The 13085-nt window shown below is 37.8% G+C and overlaps 1 protein-coding gene across 1 annotated transcript in view; it reads right to left on the bottom strand.

Moving 5' to 3' along the window:
* The window catches only part of Rsf1 (remodeling and spacing factor 1), a 155569-nt gene that overhangs the window by 92537 nt on the left and 49947 nt on the right, over positions 1-13085 (bottom strand). The window contains exon 2 of the mRNA XM_004632530.1: positions 2702-2793. Coding sequence (XP_004632587.1) covers positions 2702-2793 — 92 coding nt within the window. The remainder of the gene's footprint in view (positions 1-2701; positions 2794-13085) is intronic.

Raw genomic sequence — 13085 nt, forward strand, 5'->3', positions numbered from 1 at the left:
TAATGGTGTTTGTAAATAGGATATCATGTCCGCATCTTGTACAGCAATTAACCACTAGGAAGAATGTATGCAATGTGTTAATTATTGAAACTGTCTTACCAATTTGGTTTGAAACTGTTGCATTGCTGTTTCTCAATAAAATTATGGAAAAAAAAACCTCACATGTATACCCCAAAATTTGTACACATACATTCAAGCAGCAACATTCTGCCCAAATATCCAAAAGTAGCCAAAATATGGAAGCAAATTAAATATCATGAACTTAAATGGGTTAGTAAAACTGGTATGTCCATAGAATGAAGCACAATTCAGATAGAAAAGGGAACAGAGTACCAATACATAGTATAACATGGGTGAAACTTGACAACACCATGTCAAGAGAAAAAAGCCTGACACAAAAGACAATGTATTACATAATTCCATTTATATTAAGTATCCAAAATATGGAAATCTATGGATCTAGAAAATAGATCAGGAGAGCTGGGGAGATAGCTCAGTGGACTAGGGACCTGTGTTTGATCCCTGGCACCACACGCCGCACCTGCCCCACTCTTAAGCATGCCGAGCCACACCAAGGTCGGGCATGGTGGTGCACCCCTGTAATCCCAGGGCTGGGGAGGCTAAAAACAGGAGGATAACTAGCTGTCCAAGCTGCACAGTAAGACCCTGTACCAAATACAAAAAAAAAAAAAAAAATACATCAAGGGTAGTGTATAGGGTACTTAATGGATATAGAATTTCCCTTCAGTAATGAAAACATTCTGGAATAAAATACTAGTACTGCCTACAAAACACTGTGAATATACTAAATATCCATTAATGGTAAATGTTAAGTAAGAGGGCTAGGGATACAGCTCAGTGGTAGAGCATACACCTAGCATACACGAAGACCTGAGATCAATCCCAGCACCATTAAGCAAAAGCAAATAGATGAAAAGGACAATATATTATATGACTGCTTATATAAAATATGCAGAAAAGACAAATTCATGGAGCCATTAAACATGTTAGTGGTTACTAAGGGTCTGAGAAGAGATTGCTGAATATGAGTTTCTTTTCGGGTGATAAAAATTTTGTGGTTAATGAGCCACAAGATTCTGTGGGCAGAACAACTTTATAAATATACTAAAAGCTACTGAATTATAGAATTTAAAAGACTGAATTTATGGTATGTAACTATATCTCAACTTAAAAAAATGAACTAGAACCAAAACCAGAGAACTGGTGGGTTTTAACAATCATCGCAATTCTGTAATCTTATAAAGGCATTGTATCTATAGGATGAAATAAAATTATATATGATCCTAAAATTCCTTAATAGCAAAATGAGGATTATTAAACAAGATAATTCAATTCTTAGAATATTAAAAAAAAAATAAATTACCTTTAACAAGCAAATTTATTCATACAAGATTACATTGTTTATAATATTTTTAAATGTTATGGTAAAACCAATGCTCCTAACTATAATTCATTAATAATCAATCTGTTACAAGAAAACTTCACTGGTATTTCAAAAACACTGATAATAATTTATTCACTTACAGTTTAGAATATTACAGACACTAAAACATTACTTAATCTGACTTTTAGAAAACATCAAATTTGTGAAATACTGGGTTAAGTTGGCAGTGCTTCAAATTTGTGCTAAAATATTGTAATATATTGTATACTGGGTTTTTGAAAAATTTGACAGTCTTACCATTCAGAGCTGGGAGCCTACGTTCCCTCCACTTGACTCTGGGCAGAGCTGTGACTGCTTCAACCAATAGAGTATGGTGGAAGTGACCTTTCTAAATTCCTGACCTAAAGAATCATTGAGCTGATTAAAATGATTATTGTTATACATCACTTAACTTGAAGTGGTGTATTATACAGCAGAGTTAACTGGAATAGCATAAATAGTCGTAAAAACAAGGAACTCTTGTCTCTGACAGTTCCCTTTTCATAGCACTCTAAAATCTATACTTTCTAAAGAAAAAGAAAAGGCCAGATATGTAAACATATCCATTTTTAAAGTAGACAAAATATTTTTCAATCACCTAAAAATAGGGTCAATATTTTAGTATGTTACAAGAGTTAAACTATCCCCAAAGGACATCTTAAAATTATATCATGTACATTACTGTAGACTTCTAAACAGTATATGGTTTTTCACACTGAGACATAATGGAGACAATTTATACTAAATGAAGTTTTAACAAGGTCCTTTCTAAAAATGATTCCAATTAGTCAGACTGTCCTCATTAACAAAAAGTTTGGCCTTGTGAATTATTTAAAAAAGGCTCTCATACTGGCTTAATAGACTTTAGACATCTTACCTTTCAAGCTAGGACAAATTCTGGCTCTGCCTATGCATCCTGGGTAAACAAAAAATGCTAACTTCCCTGGACCTTTATCTGAATCTTACTTGAGGCAATCAGAATTTTAAGGATTTAATGAGAGAAGATATGGAAATCTCAAAGCACTGTCTTAGGTACAAAAGAGTTATTTAATAACTCTGAAACCTAACTTTAGGACTCAAGACTACTGCTTTGTAGCACTAAAATAAGACACATACACTCACAGATACCATAAACGTTAGAGCTGTATATTGCATTTTATAAAATACAGTTAAAGCTAAGTATATAATAAAATAACATTTTTTTTTTTGCTAAATAGAGCATTTTATTAATGGAAAAAGGAATTTACAAATAGTTACCTTGATCAAGTATTTTTCCCATCTGTCTGCTGTAACAGATTTACCAATTTTCCTCATCAATTTCAAATGGAGCTCCACCAATTCTTTTGGTACTAAAAGGAAGGGAAAAAATGCTATTAGCTTTTTGTAAATTCAAAAGCAAAACAAACAAGAAACAAATTTACTTCATGAAGATTTTCTTTTTTATTTTTTTTCAGGTTTTATTATACATAACTTTTTTTCAAACAGATGACACTGATTCTATTCCTTTTGAATCAAAATTGCCTCAACTAGAAGCAAGACTGCTTCAAAATTAGTGAGCAGGAATATCTTCTTTCAAACTGCTCTCAAGGAGACATAGAATCTAATATAATCTACACACTTCAGGTGCTAATTATTGTAGATTCATGAGTTTTAACAAACATACCACTGTAGTGGAGGAAGTCATGCATATGTGGGGACAAAAATACACGTGAATGTTTTGAACTGCAACTTGCCCTTGATTTTTTGTGAATAAAACTCTGCTCGAAAAACTAATGCTGGGAAAAGAAAAACAAAAACAAAGAACAAAAAAACCTTTCATAAATATCACTGATAGCTCAGTGGAGAGTCTTTTTCTAGCATACATAAGGCCTCGGCTCTATCTCCAGTACTACATGAAAAGCAAAATAGAAAAACTACCACCAGGCTAGAGATGGACTGACACTTGCCTACTATGTAAGAAGTCCCAAGTTCAATCCTAGTACTGCAAGAAGTTAATACTAAAGTGTCATATAAAATCACTGAACTATACAACAAAAATGTCTAATCTGCTTGTTACCATACCAAATACTTGATATCTTTACTGAGAATCCACGCCAAAATATGATTCCACCAAATCAGAAATGACTCAAGGAATATAATTCCAAACTAGTGGATAACCCAGAAACTGGGTCTAATGGTTTTCAAGCCAATTCAAAAGTTCCTTTTGATCTATCACTCATCTAAGGCATGAAGCTTCTCCACAGCACTCCCATGGCTTTGCCTGACAACTCATAGACAAAAAAATTTACCTACCCTCCAAAGCCATAGTTCCTTTTCTAGGGAGCTTTTAACTATTAGAAAACTACCCTGCAGTCCTCTAACTTCCTCCTCTAGGGATGCTTCTTATTTTCTACTTTAGAAAATAAAACTTTCAATTCCTCTTCTACTGTTGCTATCAAAAATTTGGAAATTGCTGTATCTTCCCTTAGGTTTTCTAGTCTGACTGTAAATACCAGAGCTCCTCCAAAGACCCCTTGGGCAAGATCTAAGTTTTAAAATTATATTAATTAGGCCCAATGGATATTAAAGACGCACATACCTGCCAAATGTGCATTTTCCAAATGCCAACAGTGACGTAAGAGAAATGACAGGTATCCTACCTAAAGATTTCATAATCTAATATATTAGAAAAACACTGATTAAAAGAAAACCAGATGCTTACAGCAGAACCTCAGGAAATCATCTGACTCCTTATATGGTGTATTATGCATATCCAACGTAGAAATATGATCTGCATCATTCTACTAGGCCTGGTCTAATTTCTTATACCATATAAATTGTTAAAGGAACATTCTGACATTGGAAATTGATGGCACAAATTTTTTTCAGGCATCTTTTTCCAGCTCTTCATTCTTCACTAAAGCTATTTCTAACTTGCAACGACTTTGAAATATAAAGACATTCACTCCTTCAACGAATTTCTACAGCTTTACTTTCAGAAAGTAAAAAGTCCTACCTGTTTTTAATGAACCTGCATAAATAAAACTTCAGTGTTTCAGAGAATAATGGGTTATGGATAAGAGAAAGAAGATACCACACACAAGTTAAAAAAACAATTATCACAAGACTTAAAAGTATGAAGCTGGGACGAGTCCGTATAGAACAAAACGCTACAGCACAGAAAAGACACTACTTGTAGAAACAAAGGCAAGTATAAGTGGCTAAGAAAACCCAAAGTGATCATGGAAGTGGAGGCAAGAAACTGAACAGAACAGCTAGGAGGCCAGGCTAAGAAATTTAGATTTTGTTTAGACAGGAGACTGCTGTGTATTTTATAAAGATCTCAATGACTGGGAGGACGATACACTGTTAAATAAAAGCTGTTAGTTCCTCATTTTAGGAGCAGGAGTAAAAGGCAAGTATTAGATATAAATTGAAGAAAATATTAATCCAAAAACCAGAGAAGCCTGAACTAAGGTAGTGCGGCACCTACAGAAGTGGGCAGACCACAAAAGTGTTAAAGAAATAAAGTTAATAAAACTAAATGACTGCTTATGCAGTTATGGAGAGTCAAAACCAGAAGCATTAGCTTAGGGAACTGAATAGATACCAATGACAATACATTAGATGAAAATAAGAATGTAGGTTAAACACTAGCTCCACCATTCATACAAGTAGAGTCCTTTAGGAACTGAACCTCAATTTTGCCACCTGTAATAAAAAATTATGTTGACTATCTCACTGTTTTAAAATTGAAAATCTTTGTATAAAAGTATTTTTATTTCTCTTGTAAATTTTTGGAAACCATGGTCACCTTCAAGTTCTCCTTTTGGCCAAATGTGGCAATCCTACTGGCTTTTCCTTTCTACACCTCAATCCAGATCTCAATTTACCCTGTTTTTCTAAGATGTCACTACACCTTCTCACTTGAGGAAAATAACTATAAATAGTCTGCAACCAAACCAGTATTTCAACAGACACTGCCTTCATTTCATTTCTCAGAGGTGGTGGCACACCTCTATCATCCCAGCACTCAGGCAGCTGAGACAAGAGCATTCCAGGGAGTTCAAGGTCAACCTGGGCTGCACTGTAAGTTGAAGGCCAGCCTAAACTACACAGCAAAACAGGAAGGAAGAAAGGAAGGAAGGAAGGAAGGAAGGAAGGAAGGAAATAAATTAGTTTCACAAAGTTCCCCAGGTTGGCCTCAAACTTGCAATCTTCTTGCTTTCACCCTCCAACATAGAAGGGTTGCTTCCAGGAAGAAGGCAGTGATGAACAGCAGAGAAAAAGCTGCTCCCAGATTTAGTGTCCCTACGCTAGAAGACAGCAACATGAGTAGGAGAAGGAATAAATGGGTCCCCAGGGCCCTGGATGGACATGAATTGAGAATTGAAGCCCACAGAAAGAACAAAGAAACTTCAAAGATGACGAGGAAGAGGCAGGTGGTGCTTTCTCTGCAGGCGGACTCTCTGCCTAGGTGCCTAGGATTGAAGCCTGAACCTGCAGACCCATAGTGACAGCTGACGACCCCACAGGCCTCCACAGGGAAGCGCATCGGTGGAATGGAGCAATGGACACCACAGACTGGTGGCTTGTGAGTTCTTCCAGTTCAGACAGCCCACAAGGGAAGACAATTGGCTGACAGCCTCTTGGAAAGAGGCCGACTGAGTTCAGGACTCTGGAGGGGCTGCTCGCTCTACCTAGTGGCTCCCAGCCCAGATCCAACCCATAGCCGGCAGGTCTGTTTCCACTTAAAGCCAAGGCCAGCATTTCAGTGGAAATGGGGCTGCAGGTTGCTGGGATGGATCCACACGGATCTGGATTCTGCCTGCCACCCTGCCTACCAGAGGCAACAGAGACACACTGTGAAGTAGACATTCCTGTTTTCTTATTTCTCTTTATTTTCTTTTTCTTGTTCTTTGGTCTTCATTGTTCTTTGTTTAATCAGTGTGAACAGGGTTTCTAGATTTTTTTTGTTCTCTTCTGTTCTTGTCTTTATTTCTGTTTTTTTTTTTTCCTTTCCCTCCTTCCTATCATGTGCACCAGTTTCTAAAATTGCATGATCCTCCTTTGTCTTCCACTCTTAACTGCTAATTTTTCTCTCCTTTTCTGTTTCTCTATCCCCCCCCCCCCCCAACCTCTTAAATTTTCTCCCCTGAAGGTAAAAATGCCATATCCAGAGCTCATTTACTGCATGCAATTTTCTGGTTCCTTTTAGAGTTTCTTATAAGCAAAAGTCTAATTCATATGGTTAAAGGTGCCAAATTAATATGTATCTCAATTTGTCATTTTCTAGGCTGTGTGTGATGCTATTATTGCTCATTGTATCATTTTAGCCAAAGTGACATAATTGTTCTAACCAGTTGTTTTTTTTATTCATATACCGTACTGAGACTGTCTGAGGGTCATAAAAAATACTAAAGACCAGTGCCAAACAACCAGGACCTGGGCCACATACTAGCAACTTCTCATCCCCAATAAGCTGGAGAGATAGGCTCCTGCAACAGACTCAAAACCTGAAAGCAAGCTACACCTGGAAGACACCTCCAAGAAGCAGTCATTTTCTAAAGGTTCTAAATATGAGTAATAAAGCTGTTCCCCACAGACGTTACCAGCATCAACCTGGGAATTAAACTAATCAACAGGGGCCGGGGAGATGGCTCAGTAGGATAAGTGCTTGACTGGCAAATGCAAGGATCTGAGTTCAATCCCCAGTTCCGCCAAAAAAAAATAAATAAATAAAAAATAAACTAACAAACGAACAAAAAAACATAAATGAGAAGACATTTCAACAAGATGGAACCCAGCTCACCAAAGGCAAACCCAAGTGCAGTGAGGAGGGGCGGGGGGTGAGGAACAAACAAATGAACAAGGCTCTAGAAAAAAGTTAAATCAGAAATGATTTCTCAGATAACTACAGAGATTGTGACCATAACGAAAGAATGCTTAGTGACTCTAGAGCAGATATAGATTAAAAAATAGAGCAACTTAGTAAAATGTGGAAACCATGAATACCCAACATAGGAAAGAAATAGAATCTATTAAACAAGGTCAAACATATCTACCCCCTGCCCCCGGAACCAGGGACTGAACTCAGGCCCTTGTGCTTGCCAGGGAAGTGCTTATTCTCCTAAGCCATCTCCCCAGCCCCTCTAGAGAGATTAAAAGTCCACTAAAAGTATACAGAGCAGAACAAGCCAAGGTGAGGACAGAACCTCAGATACAGAAGACAGAATTATGGTCAGTGATCAAGAAAAGATGTAGCAAGGGAAAAACTGGGCATGGTGGTATACACCTATAATCCCAGCACTATGGGACACTGAGGCAGGGGATTACTGCAAATTCAAGAACAGCTTGGGCTACAAAATAAGCTCAAAGCTAGTCTGAACTGCACAGAACCTATCTTAAAAAAAAAAAAAAAAAAAAAAAAAAAAAAAAGCAAGTGTAAGGGGGGAAAAAGCAAAGGACCACAAGAAATCAATCTGGATGATACAAAGAAGAGTATCATAAGATTGATCAGAGTCAATAAAAAAAGTAGGAGATAGTAAAAAATGATGCAATAAACCTGCTCACAGATGTCACAGCAAAAAAACTTCCAAAGCAAAAAATAAATAAATAAATTCTGAAATATAGGTAAGTGAGGCATACAGAAAGTAAAATAATCATGATAAAAAAAAAAAAACTATTATATGATAGTAAAGAGTCCTGAAATTCAACACAAGAACAGAGTATTAAAAGCTGTTAAGAGAAAAAAAACAAATGGCCTACAAAGAAAAGCCCATCAGAATCATGGTAGACTTCTCAATGTAAACCATCAGGTCAAGGAGAGCTTGAATTATTTCAAGCCCTAAAAGAAAACAATCTCCAATCCAGATTGATGTACCCCATAAAACTATCTCTACAAATTAATAGACAAATAAGATACTTCCAGACAAAGAACATCTGAGAACATTCATGAACACCAAACCAGCACTCCAAAATACTCTGAAGGACATTCGGGAAACAAGAGTTACAATTCTACAAACTACAATGGAATGAATCCACCAGGCAAGGCAAATAATTAAAACAGACGGGGAAAAATAAGTCAACAACAGGAAAACAACACGTCAAGAATAAGTCAATATGGGGCTGGTGAGATGGCTCAGTGGTCTAAAGCACCTACTTAGAACAAGCTAAGCAAAAACACAGGGACAGCGGTTCAATCCCCAGCACCACATGCCAGCCAGCCCTGCCCCCTGGTGGGCTGAACTGGCCACACACACACACACACACAAACACAATAAATAAATAAATAAATAAATAAATAAATATTTTTAAAAAAAAGAACAAGTCAATATATAGTAGTTATAACCATAAATATTAACAGTCTTAATTCAACAATCAAAAGAAACAGACTAGCAGAATGAATCAAGAAACAAGACCCAACAATACACTGTGCATAAAGAAATACATTTAATTCAAAAAAATTCAGACTGAAAGTCAAAGAACATAAAACAACACTGCTTGGGTCAGGAGCCCCCAAAAAACCAAGAAATAAACGATAAAGATTAAAACTGCGGTCAGCTGAAGACTGCCAGAGAGACCTGGTACACTAGTCCTATCCACTCGCCAGAGTGTGCTGATTTTGGCCACCCTCCTTCATCCTGAAGATAGTCAGGGAGATGTGATAGCCCTAGCCCGGCCCCAGCAAGCTTCCCGCCAGAGTTTGCTGAGTCCACTGTTGGCTTAAAGACCACCAGGGAGTCCCCACTCCCACAGCAACTGGCAGGAGCTTTGCAGAGCACTACCCTGCACCAATCTACCATCGAGAAGAGTCTTGCACTTCTTCGGCCTGCACTCATCATCAGATCCTTCTTGAACTGTGGCTTGCCCCCCTCTCCTTAATGAAATAGAAAGGACACTGACCCCACTCAGGAGCTTTGGCGAGCCTGCCGTGCCCTCCCACTCCCTGGAGAGCCTTGCTCATCTGCACCCTGCCCATCTACCATTGCTGCAAAGAATGACAAAAGAAAGGAAGAAAAGGAAAAAGACCTCTGGCCCACCCAAAACAAGTCCAGGAGACAAAGTCATAGAAGAACTTGGAAGTTACATACCTGAAATGTCGGAGATGATAGCAACTGAAGTAAAGAAAGAACTCTATTAGCCCATTAAGAAAATAAGATCAGAAATAATCTCTCAGGTACAAAAGGAAATGACAACGATCACGAAAGAATTGCTTGATACATCTAAGGAAGACACAGATAAAAAAAACAGAAAGGAATAGGAAGATGATGGAAACAATGAACACTACATGAATAAATTAGAATACATGAAACAGATATCCAGGACATTAAGAATTCCATTAAAAGCTGGAAAAACTACTTGAATGAAACAGTAGAGTTTCAGACCTTGAACAGAGCATTGCAGCTAGTGAACACAAAAGGAAACATTTCTTAAAAATAACGAGAAGGGCCAGCCAAATAGCTGAGTGGATTAAACCGCCTGCTTAGGCAGATGCAGGGGCCGGGAGTTTGATCCCTGGGCCTGCTGTGCCAGCCCCACCCCCAGGGCATGCTGAAACCCCCAGCACTTGAGGAGGCTGCCTGTAATCCCAGCACTTGGGGAGGCTGTAAAAAGGAGGATCACTACGAGTCCAATCTACGCAGTGAGACCCTGTACACCCTGTCCTAAATACATTTTAAAAAAGAGAAACCAGAAAATAACAATACAACAGGTGCAAGACAATGCAAAGCAAAATAATGTAACACTAATAGGTATCAACGAAACAGCTGGAGATAATACAAAAGACATAAAAAGTGTTTACAGAAGTATAGCAGAAAATTTTCCAAACATGGGAAAAGAATCTGATACACAGATTACCAAAGCATACAGAACACCAGTTAGCCATAATCAAAATAAATCATCACCCAGATACATAATAATCAAGATCCCAGAAAGTGAGCAAAAGAACAGAACATTAAAACTGGGAAGCCCATCAGAATCATGGCGGTCTTCTCAATACACACCATCAATTCAAGAAGAGGTTGGAAGGACCAGTGAGATAGCTCAGCAGACTAAGCATCCAAGTGCAGGAACCAGGGTTTGATCCCTGGCACCACACACGCAGCCCTGCCCCTGGGCACATTGAGCTGGCCACTAAGCCCAGGCATGGTGGTACACATATGTAATCCAAGTGCTGGGAAGGCTGAAAACAGGAGGATCACTATGAGTCTGAGCTGCACAGCAAGACCATACCAAATATATTTTTTAAAAAGAGCTTAGAGTGAGATATTCGAAGTCCTGAAAGAAAACAACTTGCAACCCAAACTGATGTATTGTGCGAAACTATCCATTGAATTTAATGGAGCAATTAAATACTTCCATGACAAAGAACTGAAGAAATGACTGATAACCAACCCTACAAAGAGTACTGACAGATATTTTATTTTATTTTATTTTTTACTGACAGATATTTTAGAAAGAGACAAAGATGAGCACAACTTGAACGACAATAGAAGAAAACAACCAAGCAGAGCAACCAATTCAGCAAAGGGGAAAAATAGGGATCCCACATTAGGAAAACAACATGACAAATATAAGCCAATACATATCAGTTATCAGTATCAATGTAAATGGCCTCAATTCTCCAATCCAAAGCAGCAAACTGGCAGAGTAGATAAAGAAACAAAATCCAGCAATATGCTGCATACAAGAAACACATTTAACTCAAAAAGAAATTAATAGACTAATGTCAAAGGATGAAAAATAATACTCAATGTGACAGGAACCCAGAAAAAAGCAGGAGTGCCTATTTGCTGACAATGTCAATTCAAACCAAATGTGATTAAAAGAGACAAAGAAGGTCATTACATACTTGTTAGGGAAAAACTGTAAGAGGAAGAGATAACAGTTATAAATATATATGCACCCAATGTAGGAGCAACCAGCTATATAAGACAAATTTTAACAGATAAGAAAAGTCTAATGAGCAATAACATAATTGTACTGGGAGAGTTTAACATGTTATTGACACAAAAAGATAGATCAACCATGTAAAAAATGAGCAAAGAAATAACAGAACTAAACCAAACTTGTGAAGAAATGGACTTAGCAGACCTTTACAGAATGTTCCACCCAACAGCATCAGAATACATTGCTCAGAAGCACATGGGACATTCTCCAAAACAGATTATGTGCTAGCACACAGAACATGCTTAAGTAAATGCAAAGGAATCAATATTATCTCATGCATATTATCTGACCATACACAGTGCAATGAAATGGAAAATTATTGACGAAACAGCAAAAACTCTATCATAAACACAAGGAAACTAGTATCTCCTCCTGAACAATCAATGGGTCAGAGATTTAAAGAAAAAATTAAACAAAGGCCAGCCAGATAGCTCAGCAGACTAAAGCGTCTGTATAGACAGGCAGTAGGGTCTGGGCTTGGATCCCCATGCCCTGCTGGCCCTGCCCCCAGGGTACTGTGAGACTGGGTGTGGTGGCACAAGCCTGCAATCTCAGTACTTAGGAAGCTGAAAACAGGAGGATCATTACAAGTCTTATCTGTGCTATGAGACCCTGTAGACCCTGTACTACATACATAAAAAAAGAAACTTAACAATATTTACAATCTCATGAAAATGCATAGACAACTTACTGGAACCTGTGGGATGCAATGAAAACTGTCTTAAGAGGGAAATTTAGGGGCTGGTGAGATGGCTCAGTGGTCTAAAGCACCTACTTAGAACAAGCTTAGCAAAGCACAAGGGACTGCAGTTCAATCCCCCAGCACCACATGCCAGCCAGCCCCGCCTCCTGGTGGGCTGAGCTGGCCACACACACACACACACAAATAAATAAATAAATATTTTTAAAAAGAGGGAAATTTATAGCAATAAATTCTCACATCAGGAAAACAGAACGAGCTCAAATAAACAATCTTACGCTATACCTCAAACTCCTAGAAAAAGAAGAGCAAGTCAATTGCAAAGCCCAAAGATGGCAGGGAATTTTATAAATCAGAGCAGAAATAAATGCAATGGAGATGAAGAAAGCAATACAAAGAATCAGTGAGTTGAAGATTTGGTTCTTTGAAAGAATAAATAAAATTGATAAACCCCTAGGCAACCTCATTTTACAAAGGAAACAAAAAATTCAAATTCATGCAATGAGGAATGAAAAGGGTGAAGTCACTACAGTCACTATAGAAATTCAGATTATCAATACTTACTTCCAAAATCTTTGCTCTCATAGAATGGAAAACCTAAAAGAAATGGACAGATTTCTAGGTACATATAAACTATCAAAGCCAAAACAAGAAGATATAAAAGTTCCGAATTTGTATCAGTATCAGTCAATGAAACTAAAAATGTAACCAAACAACTGCCAATAAAGAAAAGCCCAGGTCCTGATGGATTCACAACGGAATTCCACAAGCAATTTAAGGAGCACCAAACGCCAACTCTCCTCAAACTCTTCAATGAAACTGAGAAAGGCGAACTACAGGCCAATCTCCCTAATAAGCACAGACGCAAAAATCCTGAATAAAACACTAGCGAATAGAATGCAACAAATCAAATTACAGTACTCTTAAAAAAGAGATCCTAGAGGATTTCACAAAATGGAAAGATATCCCATGCTCCTGGATAGGAAGAACCAACATTGTGAAGATGGCCAT

This window comes from Octodon degus, unplaced genomic scaffold, assembly GCF_000260255.1.
Source record: "Octodon degus isolate 3935 unplaced genomic scaffold, OctDeg1.0 scaffold00049, whole genome shotgun sequence".
In the NCBI taxonomy this organism is placed as follows: Eukaryota; Metazoa; Chordata; class Mammalia; order Rodentia; family Octodontidae; genus Octodon; species Octodon degus.